The 15,331-nt window shown below is 37.3% G+C and overlaps 1 protein-coding gene and 1 long non-coding RNA gene across 3 annotated transcripts in view; one reads left to right on the forward strand and one right to left on the reverse strand.

Annotated features, from left to right (window-relative positions):
- Positions 1-934, reverse strand: part of ALG13 (ALG13 UDP-N-acetylglucosaminyltransferase subunit) — a 78,176-nt gene extending 77,242 nt beyond the window's left edge. Inside the window, 1 exon segment of the mRNA XM_081566416.1 lies at positions 829-934. Coding sequence (XP_081422542.1) covers positions 829-909 — 81 coding nt within the window. The 5' untranslated portion in view covers positions 910-934.
- LOC145536715 (uncharacterized) lies at positions 925-13,640 on the forward strand. 2 transcript variants are annotated; one of them, XR_014075971.1, is made up of 4 exons: positions 925-1,609; positions 7,063-7,126; positions 12,508-12,555; positions 12,933-13,640. It is a non-coding gene; the product is annotated as an uncharacterized LOC145536715 (long non-coding RNA). The 2 variants fall into 2 exon arrangements; XR_014075972.1 differs by having other exon boundaries at positions 986-1,135.
- The last annotated feature ends 1,691 nt before the right edge of the window (positions 13,641-15,331 follow it).

Consider the following 15,331-nt stretch of genomic DNA (forward strand, 5'->3'; position numbering starts at 1 on the left):
TTTCAAAAGGCTTCTTTTTCCCCGTCCTGGGCCCCAAAGTGGCACCTCACTAACCCTAAGCCATCTATACGCCCCATCTCACCACGTCGGAAAAGAAACAGCCCTGCAAGATAGAGCAGGCAAGGCAAAGACTTTTAAACAGACGTTGCAAACTAGGGAGGGAGAGTGAGGCACAACGTCGTCGTGACCCACAACTGGGACTGCGGGAACACACGAGCCCTGAGGAGAGGACGCGCACCTTGGACGCGCAGGGATGCCGGCCAGGAGGGCGCCTGAAGCGGAGGGAAGGCGCAGTGGCCTGGGACCGAGGGCGGCGGGGCAAGGCGGGGGCCGCGCGCCAGCAGGACCGGTCGGCTGAGGCCGAGCCGGGCCCCACGGTGCGCGTCGACGATGCGTCCCTGAGCAGGCTTGAAGAGCGGCCTGCGAGGCGGGCCCGGGTCTGGGAGGCGGGCCGGAGCCCCGGCTCGGGGAGGCGGAGCCGCTGGAAGGAGGAGCGAAGCCGGAGGACCGAGAGGCGGAGGCGGAGAATCGGAGGGGGAAAGCCGGGGAGTGGGGGGGAAGGAGGAGCTGGAGAAGGATGGGGAAGGCGGCGGGGAACAGGCAGAGGAGGCGGAGGATTCTGAGGAGCGGGGGAGCGGGAGGAGGGCCCAGTCAGGCGCGAGGAGGAGCCGGCCGAGAGGCGGCGGCACCTGAGGTGGAGCTGCTGGCGGTTCTTCGCGAGCGCCGCGGTCAGGCAAGGTTACCAAGGTTAGCGGTCAGGCTGGCGGCAGCGACTGGTGAGCGCAGAGCGGCGAGCCCAGCCGCCGCCCGCCCGCCTCCCCCACTCACTTGCAGACTGTCGTGCGCCGATACACACGCAATGAGGTCGTCAAAGCTGGTGGTCCCTACAGTAACAAAAACGCACTTCATCGCGCGGGTTCCACAACCCCGAATCGCAAGGGCCGGATGTGACGTAGCGGAGGCGGCCGCGTTGTGTGCAGGAGCCGGAAGTCGGCCATGGCCACCAGGGGGCAGTGGGCGCCTGGTCTGTGTCGCCGGGGATGGGAGGAGAGCAACGACTGCTCCTGGCCTAAGTGCTGGCCACTTTTGTAAGCCTTTTGTGTGTAGGAGTTCACGGGACCCTCATAGTAAGGAGGTGGGGAATTGACAATTCTTTTTTTTTTTTCAAAAGTGGGATTTAAAATAATAATCATGAAGTCTCACACCCTTATGTTTGCAGCCTGGTTCGGTACCACAGATCTTTGAATGATACAGAAGTTTGGGATTCTTTATTGACTACCTTGTTTTGTCAAGAGACATTTGAGGGGTGGTTTTACTTCCAAGTCTGTTCAGGGCATCTGAAAAAAAAAAAGTCCCTTTTAAAAATCTCTCATTAGCTTGGGCACTTCCGTCTGTGATTCTCAAGTAGCCCGGAGCCCTACAGAATCTCTAGGAAGCTGCAGAAAGACAGTAATCTCAATTAGCAAGCATTGTGTGTAAAATAGAGGCGTTAAGGTCTGCTGCAGAAAGACAGTAATCTCAATTAGCAAGCATTGTGTGTAAAATAGAGGCGTTAAGGCCTGAAGCCTTCGGCTCTGTCTTGGAACCCATCCATTTAACCATTTGAAAGGTAAAATTATCATAAATTTAAATTCTAAGTAAATGTAAAATTATATGTTAGCATGAGTGAATACGACAAATGTGTTATACTTAGGCAGTCAGGTAGAGAGGTGATTTTTCAAGACTCTATGTCCTACGCTTTATTTCATTCTAATGTTTTCTGTATGTCCTACCTAAAATCTCAGTTTACCTGATATGTATGCTTTACACTGCCTGGTTATATACAGAAGAAATGCTATGAGAAGAAATTCTTTTAAATACCAGAGGGGATTGGAGGTAAATTAGACCTTAAACATGGGCTAAAATTACCTATGAAATGGCAACCCACTCCAGTACTCTTGCCTGGAAAATCCCACGGATGGAGGAGCGTGGTAGTCTCGAGTCCATGGGGTCGCAAAGAGTAGGACATGACTGAGCGACTTCACTTTCATATTCACTTTCAAGTGTTATTTCTAACAAGACCTTCTCTATATCTTGAGACTTGAGTAAATGCCTTTTTGAGAGGTGGTATGCTGCTGCTGCTGCTAAGTCACGTCAGTCGTGGCTACCGCTATCTTAATAGTGAATTTCGTGAATTAATAAAACTAGTTTCACCTGGAGGAGGAAATGGCAACCCACTGCAGTATTCTTGCCTCGAGAATCCCATGGACAGAGTAGTGTGATGGACTACAGTCTAACACGACTGAAGTGACTTAGCATAGGTACATACAGTTTCATCATAACAGTAAATAAAGATCATGGTTAAATAATAAAACATAACCATAAGCATATTTTCTGCCCAATAAAGGAATAAAGTATGAATATTTATTGGAATATAAAGACAAAATATTCCAAAATATTCTGTAATTCAGAAAGATCTTGCCTTGTGTCTGTGATATTTTTCCTAAATCTGGAAGATATAAATTAAAGGGGCACTGTTCTGATGAGCTCATGGAGAGTAATAAGCACATATGGAAGTTAAATATTCTTAAATTTCTACAAAATAAGAAAATTGAATATCTAATGAAACAGAGCCTCTCCAAAACTGAGTTTACTTACTGAGTTTCCTTACTGAGTTAGTGAATAATCTATCTGAAACTTTTATCCCTTGCTTGTCTCTTCTGGTCCCAATCCCTTTCTTGTCCCCTCTGACCTCAATCCTATGCTAACTGAGCACTAATCAACCAGTCAGTCCACTAAAATTGCTGCTGTTGCAGATGTTATCATTCTGGTAAAATCTCAGGTTGTTTCTCCAAGGCAAGATGAGCTCACAGACCCCAGAGCCACGGTCCAGATAATTCTAAACCAGAGACATTTTGACTCCTGAAATCATGATTAAGAAATATCAGAAATGTCACTTTGTTCTTCCCCTTTAAAACATCCCAAAAACTCAAAGACCAAGAAGGAGTGGACCTGAGATTTGTATCCCACTCGCTTACTGTGCAGTGCTTAGTGGCTCGGTTGTGTCTGACTCTTTGTGACCCTATGGATTGTGGCAGGCCAGGCTCCTCTGCCCATGGGAATTCTCCAGGCAAGAACACTGGAGTGGGTTGCCATGTCCTTCTACAGGGGATCTTCTCAACCCAGGGATCAAACTCAGGTCTCCTGAATTGCAGGCAGATTCTTTACTGTCTGAGCCTCCAGGGAAGTCCCACCCTGCCGGATGCCCTGCAAATAAATCCTTAGATTGCTGCAAACTCCTGCTGTCAAGAGTTTGGCTTACTGTGGCACAAGTATATGAGCCTTTGCTTGGTTACATTAATACTTTAAATGTGCTAGACTTTAATTAAAAATCTTCATGCAGAAATTGATCCAGAAACGTTTTAAGAACCCAAGATTACATAATTAATGTAAAATTTTGGCAATTATGTCTTTTCTCTGTCTTGTAAGTGTTAAGTATGCATTTTATTTGGTTGAGTGTGTTTTTCTTATACAGGCTTACTGATCAAATAAATTAATATTACTTCTAAAAGATTTATGATTATGAATAATGTAAATTTCTTTTCAACTGCATTAAGTCAATATTCTGGCAAACTTTATTTCAAACAGTAACTGTGCTTCCTGGTATGCCAGTTTGAGGATAATTTCCAAGATCTTTAAGCACTTTTTAAAAAATTGTGTACTGACATTAAATTGAGTTAATAATTAGTGGATGATTGTGGCACAGCTAGATACTTTTTTAAATATAATTAGTTAAATAGAATACTAAAACACTGGTTTAAACTAAACATAATTTGACTTTATATATTTTTGCTTCTTATTTGAAATGCTATAGAGAAGCTATGTCTTGGAGTTGTGTAATGAATTTGTTCTTTTTTGCCACTTTAGGAAGTTGTCAATAGGATTTGTCTGGCTTGTAGAAGGTGTTGTCATGTATTCTTAAATTCTGCTAGTCTATTAACATGTTGATATATGTCAGACAGTTTTTGATTATATCCACCCTGCACTTTTCTCTTTAAATTAGAAATTAGTCACTTTAGTTAAAAAATTATAGTTAATATGGGTGGTTAAGGCTTTTCAAGGAGTAGCAGTGCAGAGAATTATAACAGTTATCTGTGCTTTTGTTTTTCAAAGAAAAAGAATAGATTTTTTTTCCTAAAGCAAGTATTTTATTTCCATAATTCTTTATATGCTTATTGAGAACCTCAAAGAGCTTGGATTTATGTAGATTATAATGTTAGTTATAACTATTGATATTTACCATATTAGAGACTAAAAAATGAGAACATTTAAAAATATTTATTGATTCATTGAAAAGTAGCAATTATGAGCATCTTGCATGTTGACATAAATGACCTATTTTTTATGAAAAATAACTACTTTTCAAAACAAACATTTTCATGAGAAGAAGAGCATGTTTCACATTTTTGCAAATCTGTTTACTATCTGGGCTTACAAAAGAAAGGAATCTGGGTCCTTCTATCTGCTTTGACATTTAATCCATTGCATTATCACACATCACACAGCCTCTGGAAAACTCCACTATATATTCGTGAAAGGAGTGGTATGCTGCTACCCCTTTCTTGATACCAAATTACACCACTTTGAGAGGATGAGAGTCAAACAAAAACACACAAATCTTAATATTATTATGAAAATTGTTTTGACCTCACAGATCCTGTAAAGGAATATGAGACTTAAAAAAGACAAAACTTAGAAAATGAATTTTATTTAGGTTTGTTTATAATACCTGAATCTGAAAAGAATCTACAAAATATGTTAAAATGTTTAGAGTACTCCATTAGTTTAGATGATGTTGCTTCCTTTATTTAGCAAATAATGCTTCCACCTACCATAGGAAAGATTATTCTTTACCTTGCCAGTCCAATCACTTCATCGAAAACAGGGAAAAAGTGGAAACAATGGCAGATTTTATTTTCTTGGGCTCCAAAATCACTGCAGATAGTGACTGCAACCATGAAATTAAAAGACGCTTGTTCCCTGGAAGAAAACCTATGATAAACCTAGGCAGTGTATTAAAAAGAAGAGACATTACTTTGCCAACAAAGGTTCCTTTAGTCAAAGCTATGATTTTTCCAATAGTCATGTACGGATGTGAGAGTTGGACCATAAAGAAAGCTGAGTGCTGAAGAATTGAGGCTTTTAAATTGAGGTCCTGGGGAAGACTCTTGAGAGTCCCCTGGACTGCAAGGAGATCAAACCAGTCAATCCTAAAGGAAATCAGTCCTGAATATTCATTGGAAGGATTGATGCTGAAGCTGAAGTCTTCAGTTTCAATACTTTAGCCACCTGATGCTAAGAACTGACTCATTGAAAAACACGCTGATGAAGGGAAAGATTGAGGGCAGGAGGAGAAGGGGACGACAGAGGATCAGATGGTTGGATGGCATCAACAACTCAATGGACATGAGTTTGAGCAAACTCTGGGAGATAGTGAAGGACAGGGAAGCCCGGTGTGCTGCAGTCCATGGGGTGCCAAAAAGTTGGACGTGACTTCACCACTAAACAACAACAATAATCTGCCTAAATAGCAGAAATTCTGTCTTGCAAGAATAATTTTCTATCACTTAAGTTGCCTTTCTTGTATCTGATTATTTAAGGGGGAAATAACCACAAAACATAACTCTTCACTTCTAATAGTGTTCAGTTCAGTTCAGTTGCTCAGTCGTGTCCAACTCTTTGTGACCTCATGGACTGCAGCACGCCAGGCCTCCCTGTTCATTGCCAACTCCCAGAGTTTACTCAAACTTATGTCCATGGAGTTGTGGATGCCATCCAGCCATCTCATCCTCTGTTGTCCCATTCTCCTCCTGCCTTCAATCTTTCCCAGCATCAGAGTCTTTTCAAATGAGTCAGTTCTTCGCATCAGGTGGCCAAAGGATTGGAGTTTCAGCTTCAGCATCAGTCCTTCCAATAAATATTCAGGACTGATTTCCTTTAGGATTGACTGGTTGGATCTCCTTGCAGTCCAAAGATCTCTCAAGAGTCTTCTCCATCACCACAGTTCAAAAGCATCAATTCTTTGGCCCTCAGCTTTCTTTATAATCCAACTCTCACATCTGTACATGACTACTGGAAAAACCATAGCTTTTACTAGACGGACCTCTACTATGATAGAATAGACAATAGCAATCAATTAACCACAGCCATTAAATCTCTTAATGATCTTGTTGTATTCTAAAGCTTACCTGAAGGTTCTACTGTAGGCTAGAGTTTGTATCATCAACAAAGAAGAATCTCAGAGCCTCATGGAAAAGGACCATACCAGTTACTTTATATGATTGCCCCTTCAAAGAATAGATTTATGAGCTAACATCACTTAGATAACTTGCAAACCAGAACAGTGGACTGAGGCAAAATTTCCAGAATTCTTTTTAATCCAGTTAAAATGCTCTATAGTGTTCCTCAGAACACTATAGAGTCAGATAACCAGGAAGGATGTGCTAAACAATGCCAAGCCTTCCATAAGATACCCAATAATCCTTTTCCCCCCTTTCAAAATCTTTTGTAGTTTTTCATGAGATATGAAGCCTAGGTTTTCTGCCATGCGTTTTAGAAGGAATATCATATATACTTGCTCAGGTAAAATAAACATGGAGCTATTGCTGAGAATCTAAAGAAAATATGGAAAATAAAGTAGCATTAGTTATCCTTATGATAAGGGTGGTTTCATATTGGTTTTATATACTGAAAGTGAAAGTCACTCAGTCGTGTGTGACTCTTTGCAACTCCATGGACTATACAGTCCATGGACTTCTCAGGCCAGAATACTGGAGTGGGTACGCTTTCCCTTCTCCAGGGGATCTTCCCAACCCAGGGATTGAACCCAGGTCTCCCACATTGCAGGTGGATTCTTTACCAGCTGAGCCACAAGGGAAGCCCCTTGTATAACCTAGGAGCTATTTTATTTTTTAATAGTTCAGAAGAAAATTGCGATGAATGTATGCCATATTTATTCATATTCTTTTTATATTTTTTTTGTTTCTCTTGCTATTTCCCCTGCCTCCCCATCAATTCGGTTAGCTATCCTTCAAGATTCAGAAGATGTGCAATTTCCTCCAGGAAGCCCTTCTCTGACCCTTGTAAGGTATGTCCATTATGTGCAAATACTGCTCTTTGCCTACCCTTGTCATAATTCTTGATATTTAAATTACCTATACACTGTTTTCTTCCTCTGGACTGTAAAGTCTAAAAAGAATGGAGACCAGGTCTAAGTCATCTCTGAATTTCTAGAAATTAGTACTGTCCTTGGAACCTAGAAGATACTCAATAAATGTTTATTGAACAAAAAGAATTATATTATTAGGTACCATGCTAGGCCCTATGGGGAATACAAAGATACATAAAACATAGTAGCTTTTCTATGTCAACAATAGATGAATTTATTCATAGGCTGATCAATGGCTTATGCACTTTTAGAATTAAGAAACCATGGAATCCATTCTTTTTATTTTATGGACAGGAAACAAAGATTCAAATAGATTGTGATTCTTTCCCCAATAGCAGAGCTAATAATACTAGCAGTGGGTTGAATCTAAGTCTACAGATGCTTGCCAAGGCATACTACAATGACTTATCCTTGAGTGATGAGCCTACAGTAATGATATCTGTTTTATAATATAAAGCAATAACAGCAATATGATCTTAAACTCTGATAAACCAGCAATGTTTCTTCTTAATCTAAGTACCACATGTTATATAATCCTTAAACTACCTATCACGTTTAGATTTATTTCCTTAATTTTTCATCTTTCATCCAAAATTTCTATATATCCTTTATTATTAAACTCAGTGTCTTTTATCAAAGCTGAGACATGCTTTGTGGATCCAATGTGTTCTTAAAAAGTTGCCAAAACTTGACTCTCCCTTTCTTTCTCCTCCTTCCAAATATTGTGGTAATTTTCTTACTGTTAGGGACACAATAATAATTATTTCTTGTCTACACTGGTCAAATCAAAGTACTATAATAGAGTCAATTTTTGGAGAACTGTAGAGAAAATGGTTTAAAGAGTAGCAACATATGCCACTGCAAATATGGTACTTTGACATAAGAATTATTTTGAGCTGAAGGTAATTGAGAAGAAGGAGATACAAGAAAAAGTCTGCCCTACCCTTATTTGCCTAAAAGTAGTTGTAAAAGATACTAACTCCTTGGAAGGAAAGTTGTGACCAACCTAGACAGCATATTAAAAAGCAGAGACATTACTTTGCCAACAAAAGTCCATCTAGTCAAGGCTATGGTTTTTGCAGTAGTCATGTATGGATGTGAGAGTTGGACTATATAGAAAGCTGAGCACTGAAGAATTGATGCTTTTGAACTATGGTATTGGAGAAGACTCTTGAGAGTCCCCTGGACTGCAAGGAAATCCAACTAGTCCATCCTAAATGAAATCAGTCCTGAATAATCATTGGAAGGACTGATGTTGAAGCTGAAACTCCAATACTTTGGCCACCTGATGCAAAGAGCTGACTCACTGGAAAAGACCCTGATGCTAGGAAAGATTGAAGGCAGGAAGAAAAGGGGACAACAGAGGATGAGACGGTTGGATGGCATCACCAACTCAATGGACATGAATTTTAGTAAACTCTGGCAGTTGGTGATGGACAGGGAGGCTGCAGTCCGTGGGGTCGCAAAGAGTCGGATACAACTGAGTGACTGAACTGAACTGAGTTGTAAAGGTGTCCACCTCCCCTCTGTACCAGGATGGACAGAAGTTAACCATCAGAGACAAGTATAGGCCCTTACAGCCTGAAGTCAACATCAGAGGAACCTATATAACAAGCTTTACTAATTAGCTTTTATGGTCCATTAGTTTCCCCATATATTTACCTTCTCCTAATTTGTCACCCCAAAAACTCAAAGTCCTTTTCCTTCATCTTGTCACTTCTATAAGAATTTGTTGTTATTCAAAACTGCTATATAATGTCAAACTCTAACCATCCCTTTCAGTTACTCATTATTGAGTATGTGGAGCATGTGCCTGATAAACAGGTTAATAAAACTTCTGTTTGTTCTCTTGTTAATCTGTCTTTTGTCAGTCTAATTTACACGGCCCCAGCTGGAGAAAGGTAGAGGGACAAAAAAGATTTTTTTCCGCCTCGACAATTTATTAATAGATATTTTTATTTCAACCATGTTTTTAAAATTCCAGCTAGACTTCCTAGTTTCTTCAAGATCCTATCGAGTAAAATGAAGTACTTCATTTACCCAAGAGTGTGCAAGAGAGCTGATAAAATCAAGATTCAAAAGGATACCCAAAAAAGGATATGAAAGAAAATATGAAGAAGCAGAAACAATGATGTCAAATAAATCAGATCAAAGTTTTTGGCTTAAATTTAAAAAAAAAATCACTATACAACTATAAAATTGAGGTTTTAATGAACTGTAATGAGTGAGAGTTGGCTGCACCACTACTTGAGTTATCATAGGCAGGGACAAAACTAATTTTTATTGAGCACACTTAATGTGACAAGCAATGTGTTAGACAAATTACACATCTGATCTCTTTTTTATCAGACTTAAATTGTAAGACTTTTCCAAATCCTATCTGTACATGAAATTGCTGCTTATAAAAAATTACACTACAAATTATATCAAAGCTACAACATTACTTAAATAATTAAAATGAACCTTTGTGATTCTTACTTCACATTCCTTCCTAGGCTACAAAGACAAAGATCAGAAGCCATGAAATGCTTTCTTTAGGTAAAATCCAATTGAGTATTAAACAAGTCACCTAAATGAAGCATTTAATTCTATTATTGTGACTATGAGACTAATTTATATATCTTATTACCAACTATTTTTGGAAGAAGGAAAAACATTTATGTGATCCTAATTATATGAGTATATGCTTCTTGTATGGATCAGTGATGTTAATTAAGCCCTGTTGTGTAAAATTATCATAATCAGCTTAACTATAAATGATAAAATGTTTGATTAAAGGAGACTCTACTGACTAAAACATAATTCCAGACATTGCTTAAATCCATTATCTGATAGAAGGCTAGTGCTTAGATGAATCAAAAGGTGTTAAGACTTGGTTGTTTTTCAAGAATGCAAGTTTTCTAAAAGGTCTGAGTTGTTTTTACTTAATTCTCTTTATTTAATTTTTGCTAACATAGCAAAAACTACAGAATGTAACATACCATTTTTTTAATAAATATCAGAGTCATGGATAGATTACTTAATAAAAACAAATTAATTCAAAACTATTCATTGAGCACTTAATATATACAATCAATGTATATATCTGCTACACACAGATAGACTAGACAGATTAGAGTCTAATGAAAACACACAAAGATGGATGCAAATATGTGATGATAAAGAGCAATAAAGGACTGAGCAATGCAGGAAAGAATAATGGGGGGTGGGGTGGCATGGGAATTTATTTTAGATTCAATGGTCAGAGAAAGCTTCTCTGCAGAACTGACATTTAAGCTGAGGCTCAAAAGATAAGGAGCCAACCAGGAGAAGACTGAAGGAACTCTCACATTCATGCGTGACTGTTGGAAAAATCATAGCTTTGACTATATGGACCTATGCTGGCAAAGTGATGTCTCTGCTTTTTAATATGTTGTTTAGGTTTATCATAACTATCCTTCCAAGGAGCAAGCTTCTTTTAATTTCATGGCTACAGTCATGTCCACAGTGACTTTAGAGTCTATGAAAATAAAATCTGTCACTGCTTCCCCTTTTTCCCCATCTGTTTGCTGAGGAGTCATGGGACAGGATGCCATGATCTTAGTTTTTTGAATGTTGAGTTTCAAGTCACTTTTTCACTCTCTTCTTTCACCCTCATCAAGAGGTTCTTCAGTTCCTCTTCACTTCTATAAGATTTTGAATTCATTAGAGTTCTTTCTTGTTCATGTAAAGTTCCCTTTTTATAGAATACTGTTCATGTATCTTGAATTTAGTATCATCTCATATCTCTGAAGATATTATTAATAATAGTTTTTTTTCTTTTCTCTTTGACTTTTGTTACTGCTGCTGCTGTTGTTCTGATCGCTGTCTTGCATTTTAGAAACTTTATTCAAATATCTAGGGATTTAGACAGCCATAAATATTTAAGAGTGATGCACAAAAAAGAAGTTCTGTCTTCATTGTTGGGACTTCACTGTGTAGTAACTGGGAAGAAATTCAGTCTTTTTAATGGGAGACCCCAAATATCAGTGTCTATAGGGCTTTACACTTGTGTTAGCTTCTCCAGAATCCTCCCATCTCCCCAACTGATAGTATCGTAGAAACCAACCAGCAGAAAGGTGACAGAGGGCAGTCTTAAAATTTATTGAATTGACACTCAATCCCCATTTTCATTAAACTTCGAAATTCAGCCGTCAGCTATGCTTATTGTTTCCAACCCTAGAGCTTCTTTTCTGGAAAGATGTTTCAAGCACTATAGAAAATAAAACTTGACTCTTTTTTTTTTCAACCTAAACCATTGTTTTACTTTCAACTAAATCAACAAACAAGCTTCCTTAACAACAAGAAAACACCTGACCCTTCACACAGTGAAAAAGAATATTGCATTAATTCTTGAATCTTTTGTTGAAATTAATAAGGAACTTTGGGGATCTAATTTTTTTCTTATACATACTTTTGATTAATCCTCTCCTTTTTAGCTCTCCCTTCAACCTGTACCTCAGAGATATCCAGTAACTTTAAATTAAAAACTGAACCTGTCACCATCAGTCTTAGGTTTCAGCTTTTCCAGTTTAAGTAAGCTTAACACTCATTTCATCTGTTGCTCTCCAGCTTCCAAAATTTTGTTGACTTCATTTGTCTGCTGTTGTCTCCTCTCCTGTTCTCTTCGTCCTTCTCTATTTATACCTTAAGAAAAATTCCTTAATTGTCACTTCAGTGGAGCTTCATGCAGCAGCAGAGATAAATGATGTTTCTAATCTTCCTAGTTTAACGGAAAGTCTTATAGCACACTCTATATGGAGAAATAATGCCATCCAAGCTAATAACATTAAAGGTGGGAGACTGAGAAGCCCACCTGCAAAGAGAAACTCTGTTTCAGAGAAACATGAAATAAGTAGTTCTATAATATGTAAGTCATATATATGACTACTGTACTGTAAAAGTCTGTTGCTACAGAAAACTGAGTTATATTAACTTTCAAATACTTAGAATTATAGGTAATTTAACTGGATACACAAACGTAAGTTATATGGGCTTTTCAAGTGTTTTTTGGATACAGAACGCATTTTTATGAAAAATTACCTTTAGACATAAATTGCCCTCATTGAAGAACCTTAAGAAGCATGCCATTTAGTTCCTTGTTGGAGAAGACTCCTGATTTGAGAGATTGAACAGGCATTTTAGTGTAGATTTCATGAAGTGGGTGAATTCAAGACACTATTTTTTAAAATTCATTCAGACAGACCTTAAGTATTAAAAATAAAAATCTAAAAAAAATAAAAAATAAAAATAAAAATCTGTCCGATCTTCCTCTATTTCAGCCCTGACCACACACCTGCCTATATGTACATTTGGGAAAAGAGGTCAAGGTAAGAGCCAAAGAAATGGGGTTGTACACAGTAATACTACTAGTCGCTAATATTTATTAACCTTTAGTGAGTGTTTACTGTGTGTCAGTAACTGTGCTAAAAACTTTTTGTGAATTATTTCATAATAAATGGTTAGTGATTATTTGACATGTGAATTTAAACAGTAAAAAAAGGAGGGATAAGTCTGTAAAGAGGAGGAGAGGGGAAAGAATGCCACCAAAGGGTCATAACATTCTCATTTCCTTTCCCTATCCCATCCCTCCTTTTCTCAAGTACTGCTGTAGACTTATTTGTATTCCTAGCATAATTTTGTACTCTATACTTGCCTTTTGCTATTCTTTCAGTATGTTGATGTTAACTGATTCATTTCATCTTAGGTACTTGAATTTGAAGGTTAATGATTTGGAACTTCAAGCAAGAGTTTTGATTCAAATAGTTCACTGTTTTGCAAAATATACCATCAAGTATTTCATAAGAGAGGATATGGAATAAAAATGAGAAAAAAGAAAGAGAAACCCATCAAGGCATTTTTATAATTTTTAAACATTTTTTAAAACAATATGGCTGATATTTCCAAGTGATCAAACTTTTACAAAACTCCTAGATAATAGCAACCTGTGATGATTAATACACATTCAGTCAAACAAGCTACTAAGAATGCATGAGTCCGGAACATGTATAAAATTGGTTTAGGATTAAAGGAAATAATCTGAAGAGGAAATGAGAATTTAAATAATTCTTCCAAAGATTGGTAAAATATATTTCAGCCTTCCAATTGTTTAAGATTGGAAAATTTGTCTTTAAAAAAAAAAAAGACAAGGTAAATTTTTCTTATTTGATTGATATCTATTGAATATCTACTCTGCAAGGCATTGTGATTAGCATTATGGGAGAAAGGATATGAAAATGCCTAAAACGTTGTTTATTTTATCAAGCTGCTCATAATCTAGTGTTGAAGGTAAGACATGTGCAAAATAGCTGCTATACTCTATATGATATTATGTGACAAATACTACATGAATGATGCAAAATATTTTTATTTTTTCTGTTTTGCCAACCTGCAATATAATGAATTATGTAAGTAACATTCCATATATATGTTTCTTTGTATACTATTCATATATGCTAACCTTTGACAATTGCTGCAAAACATCATTAAAACCAGTTAAGGTAGAGCAAGTCTAGAAAAAGAACTGCCAGCTAAGACACACTTGGAGAAAAATAACTGGTTTCAGAGAGATATATGCATGTGTTTCTTAGAATAGAATGTATAACTTATTGTTTACTAGAGTCCATTCAGCCAAGTGCATTAGGTATATATTTCATTTAATTTTCACAATAATCCTGTAAGATCAGTACTATTTTTATCCCCATTTTACAAATGAAGAAACTGAAGATCAGAGAAGTAATTTGTCTAAAGTTACACAGCTGGTAAATGATAGAATCAGGAATTGGACCCAGTCTGTTTAACACCTAGTGTACACTCTTAATAATTTGTTTTTCTGTCTCTTTTGTGGAACATGCTAGTAGAGCTGTCTAGGAGATATTTAGGTATCTGAGTCTGAAGTTCAAGAGGAAAGGTTAGGTTAGAGATACAGATTATATAGTCATCAGCATGTATTATAGATCCTCAAATATAAGGAGACCTCAATAAGAAGATACCAAAAAGGTTTTCTTGTCAGCTGGATTGTAAAAAAGTTTAGAGATTTAAATGAATGAATTGAATATCCATTTAGGTCATTTACATTTTCAATTTAGTAAAATAAGTTCTATTTAAGTTCTCAATTAAATACATTAATTTAGCTGTATTGCTTTTATCCCCTATTTCATGGAATACCTGATTTTTTCACATGTATTTTCAACATTAGTATCAGCATCACCAGAGCCTATTCTTGTCATCTGTTTTCCAGAGCTCATCATCCTCGCTTCTGCATACAAAACTACATGCATCATCTTACTGTAAAAGTAATTTTATCCAAAGTCGCAAATACCCTTTCACATAACATCCCATTTGCAGTGGCGATGTCATATTTTCAGAAGTAGTCACTACATTTGTATTAAATTTGTATTGATATATTTATGTATATACATATTATATATTTGCTTGCTGATTTATTTTTTTTAAACTAACTTTGATGTGGGGCATTTCATGCAGACATAGTCGTGTTAATAGAAACATTCAGGATGGAAAAGTAAATAGGACTTCAGTAAAACACACACACAACAACATTAACAACTGACAAAAAAAATACCCATTTCTCATATTTACCGAGATGTATTAAAAGTCTACTTGTTAGGTGCTCTCATACGTAAAACAACCTGGTACTATCCCTCTAGTGTCATTTCCCCCACTTAGTTTTCTTATAGCTGAGAAATGAGTCCCAGCAAACAGAGGATTTTAATCCAGGTCCAACTCCAAAGCCCATGTTCTTTTTCACCTGTTCTCCTTTATGATCAATAAATAATAAGTAGTTGTGAAATAGCTGACTAATGGCCATGAGAGAGAATTTAGTTAGCTAACTAGCCTTTGTGTAAAAATGGAATAAGTAATTGTGGTTTCATAACACATTGTTTTCAGCAACTGTCACACCTTCTAAGGGATAGATTTTATATTTCAATACATGGGAAATCACTTTTGGGTAGTTTCATTAGGGAAAAGAAGAAGAGAAGAGTAAAAGTAGAAACTTTAGGTGATGATATCTGAATCAACAGTCATTTTGTATTAGAGTAAATTAGAGAAAGAACCATTCATAGTTCTGCCATGTATCTTCTCCTG

This window comes from Giraffa tippelskirchi, chromosome X (genome assembly GCF_054371585.1).
Source record: "Giraffa tippelskirchi isolate mGirTip1 chromosome X, T2T-mGirTip1v1.2.pri, whole genome shotgun sequence".
NCBI classification, from domain to species: Eukaryota; Metazoa; Chordata; class Mammalia; order Artiodactyla; family Giraffidae; genus Giraffa; species Giraffa tippelskirchi.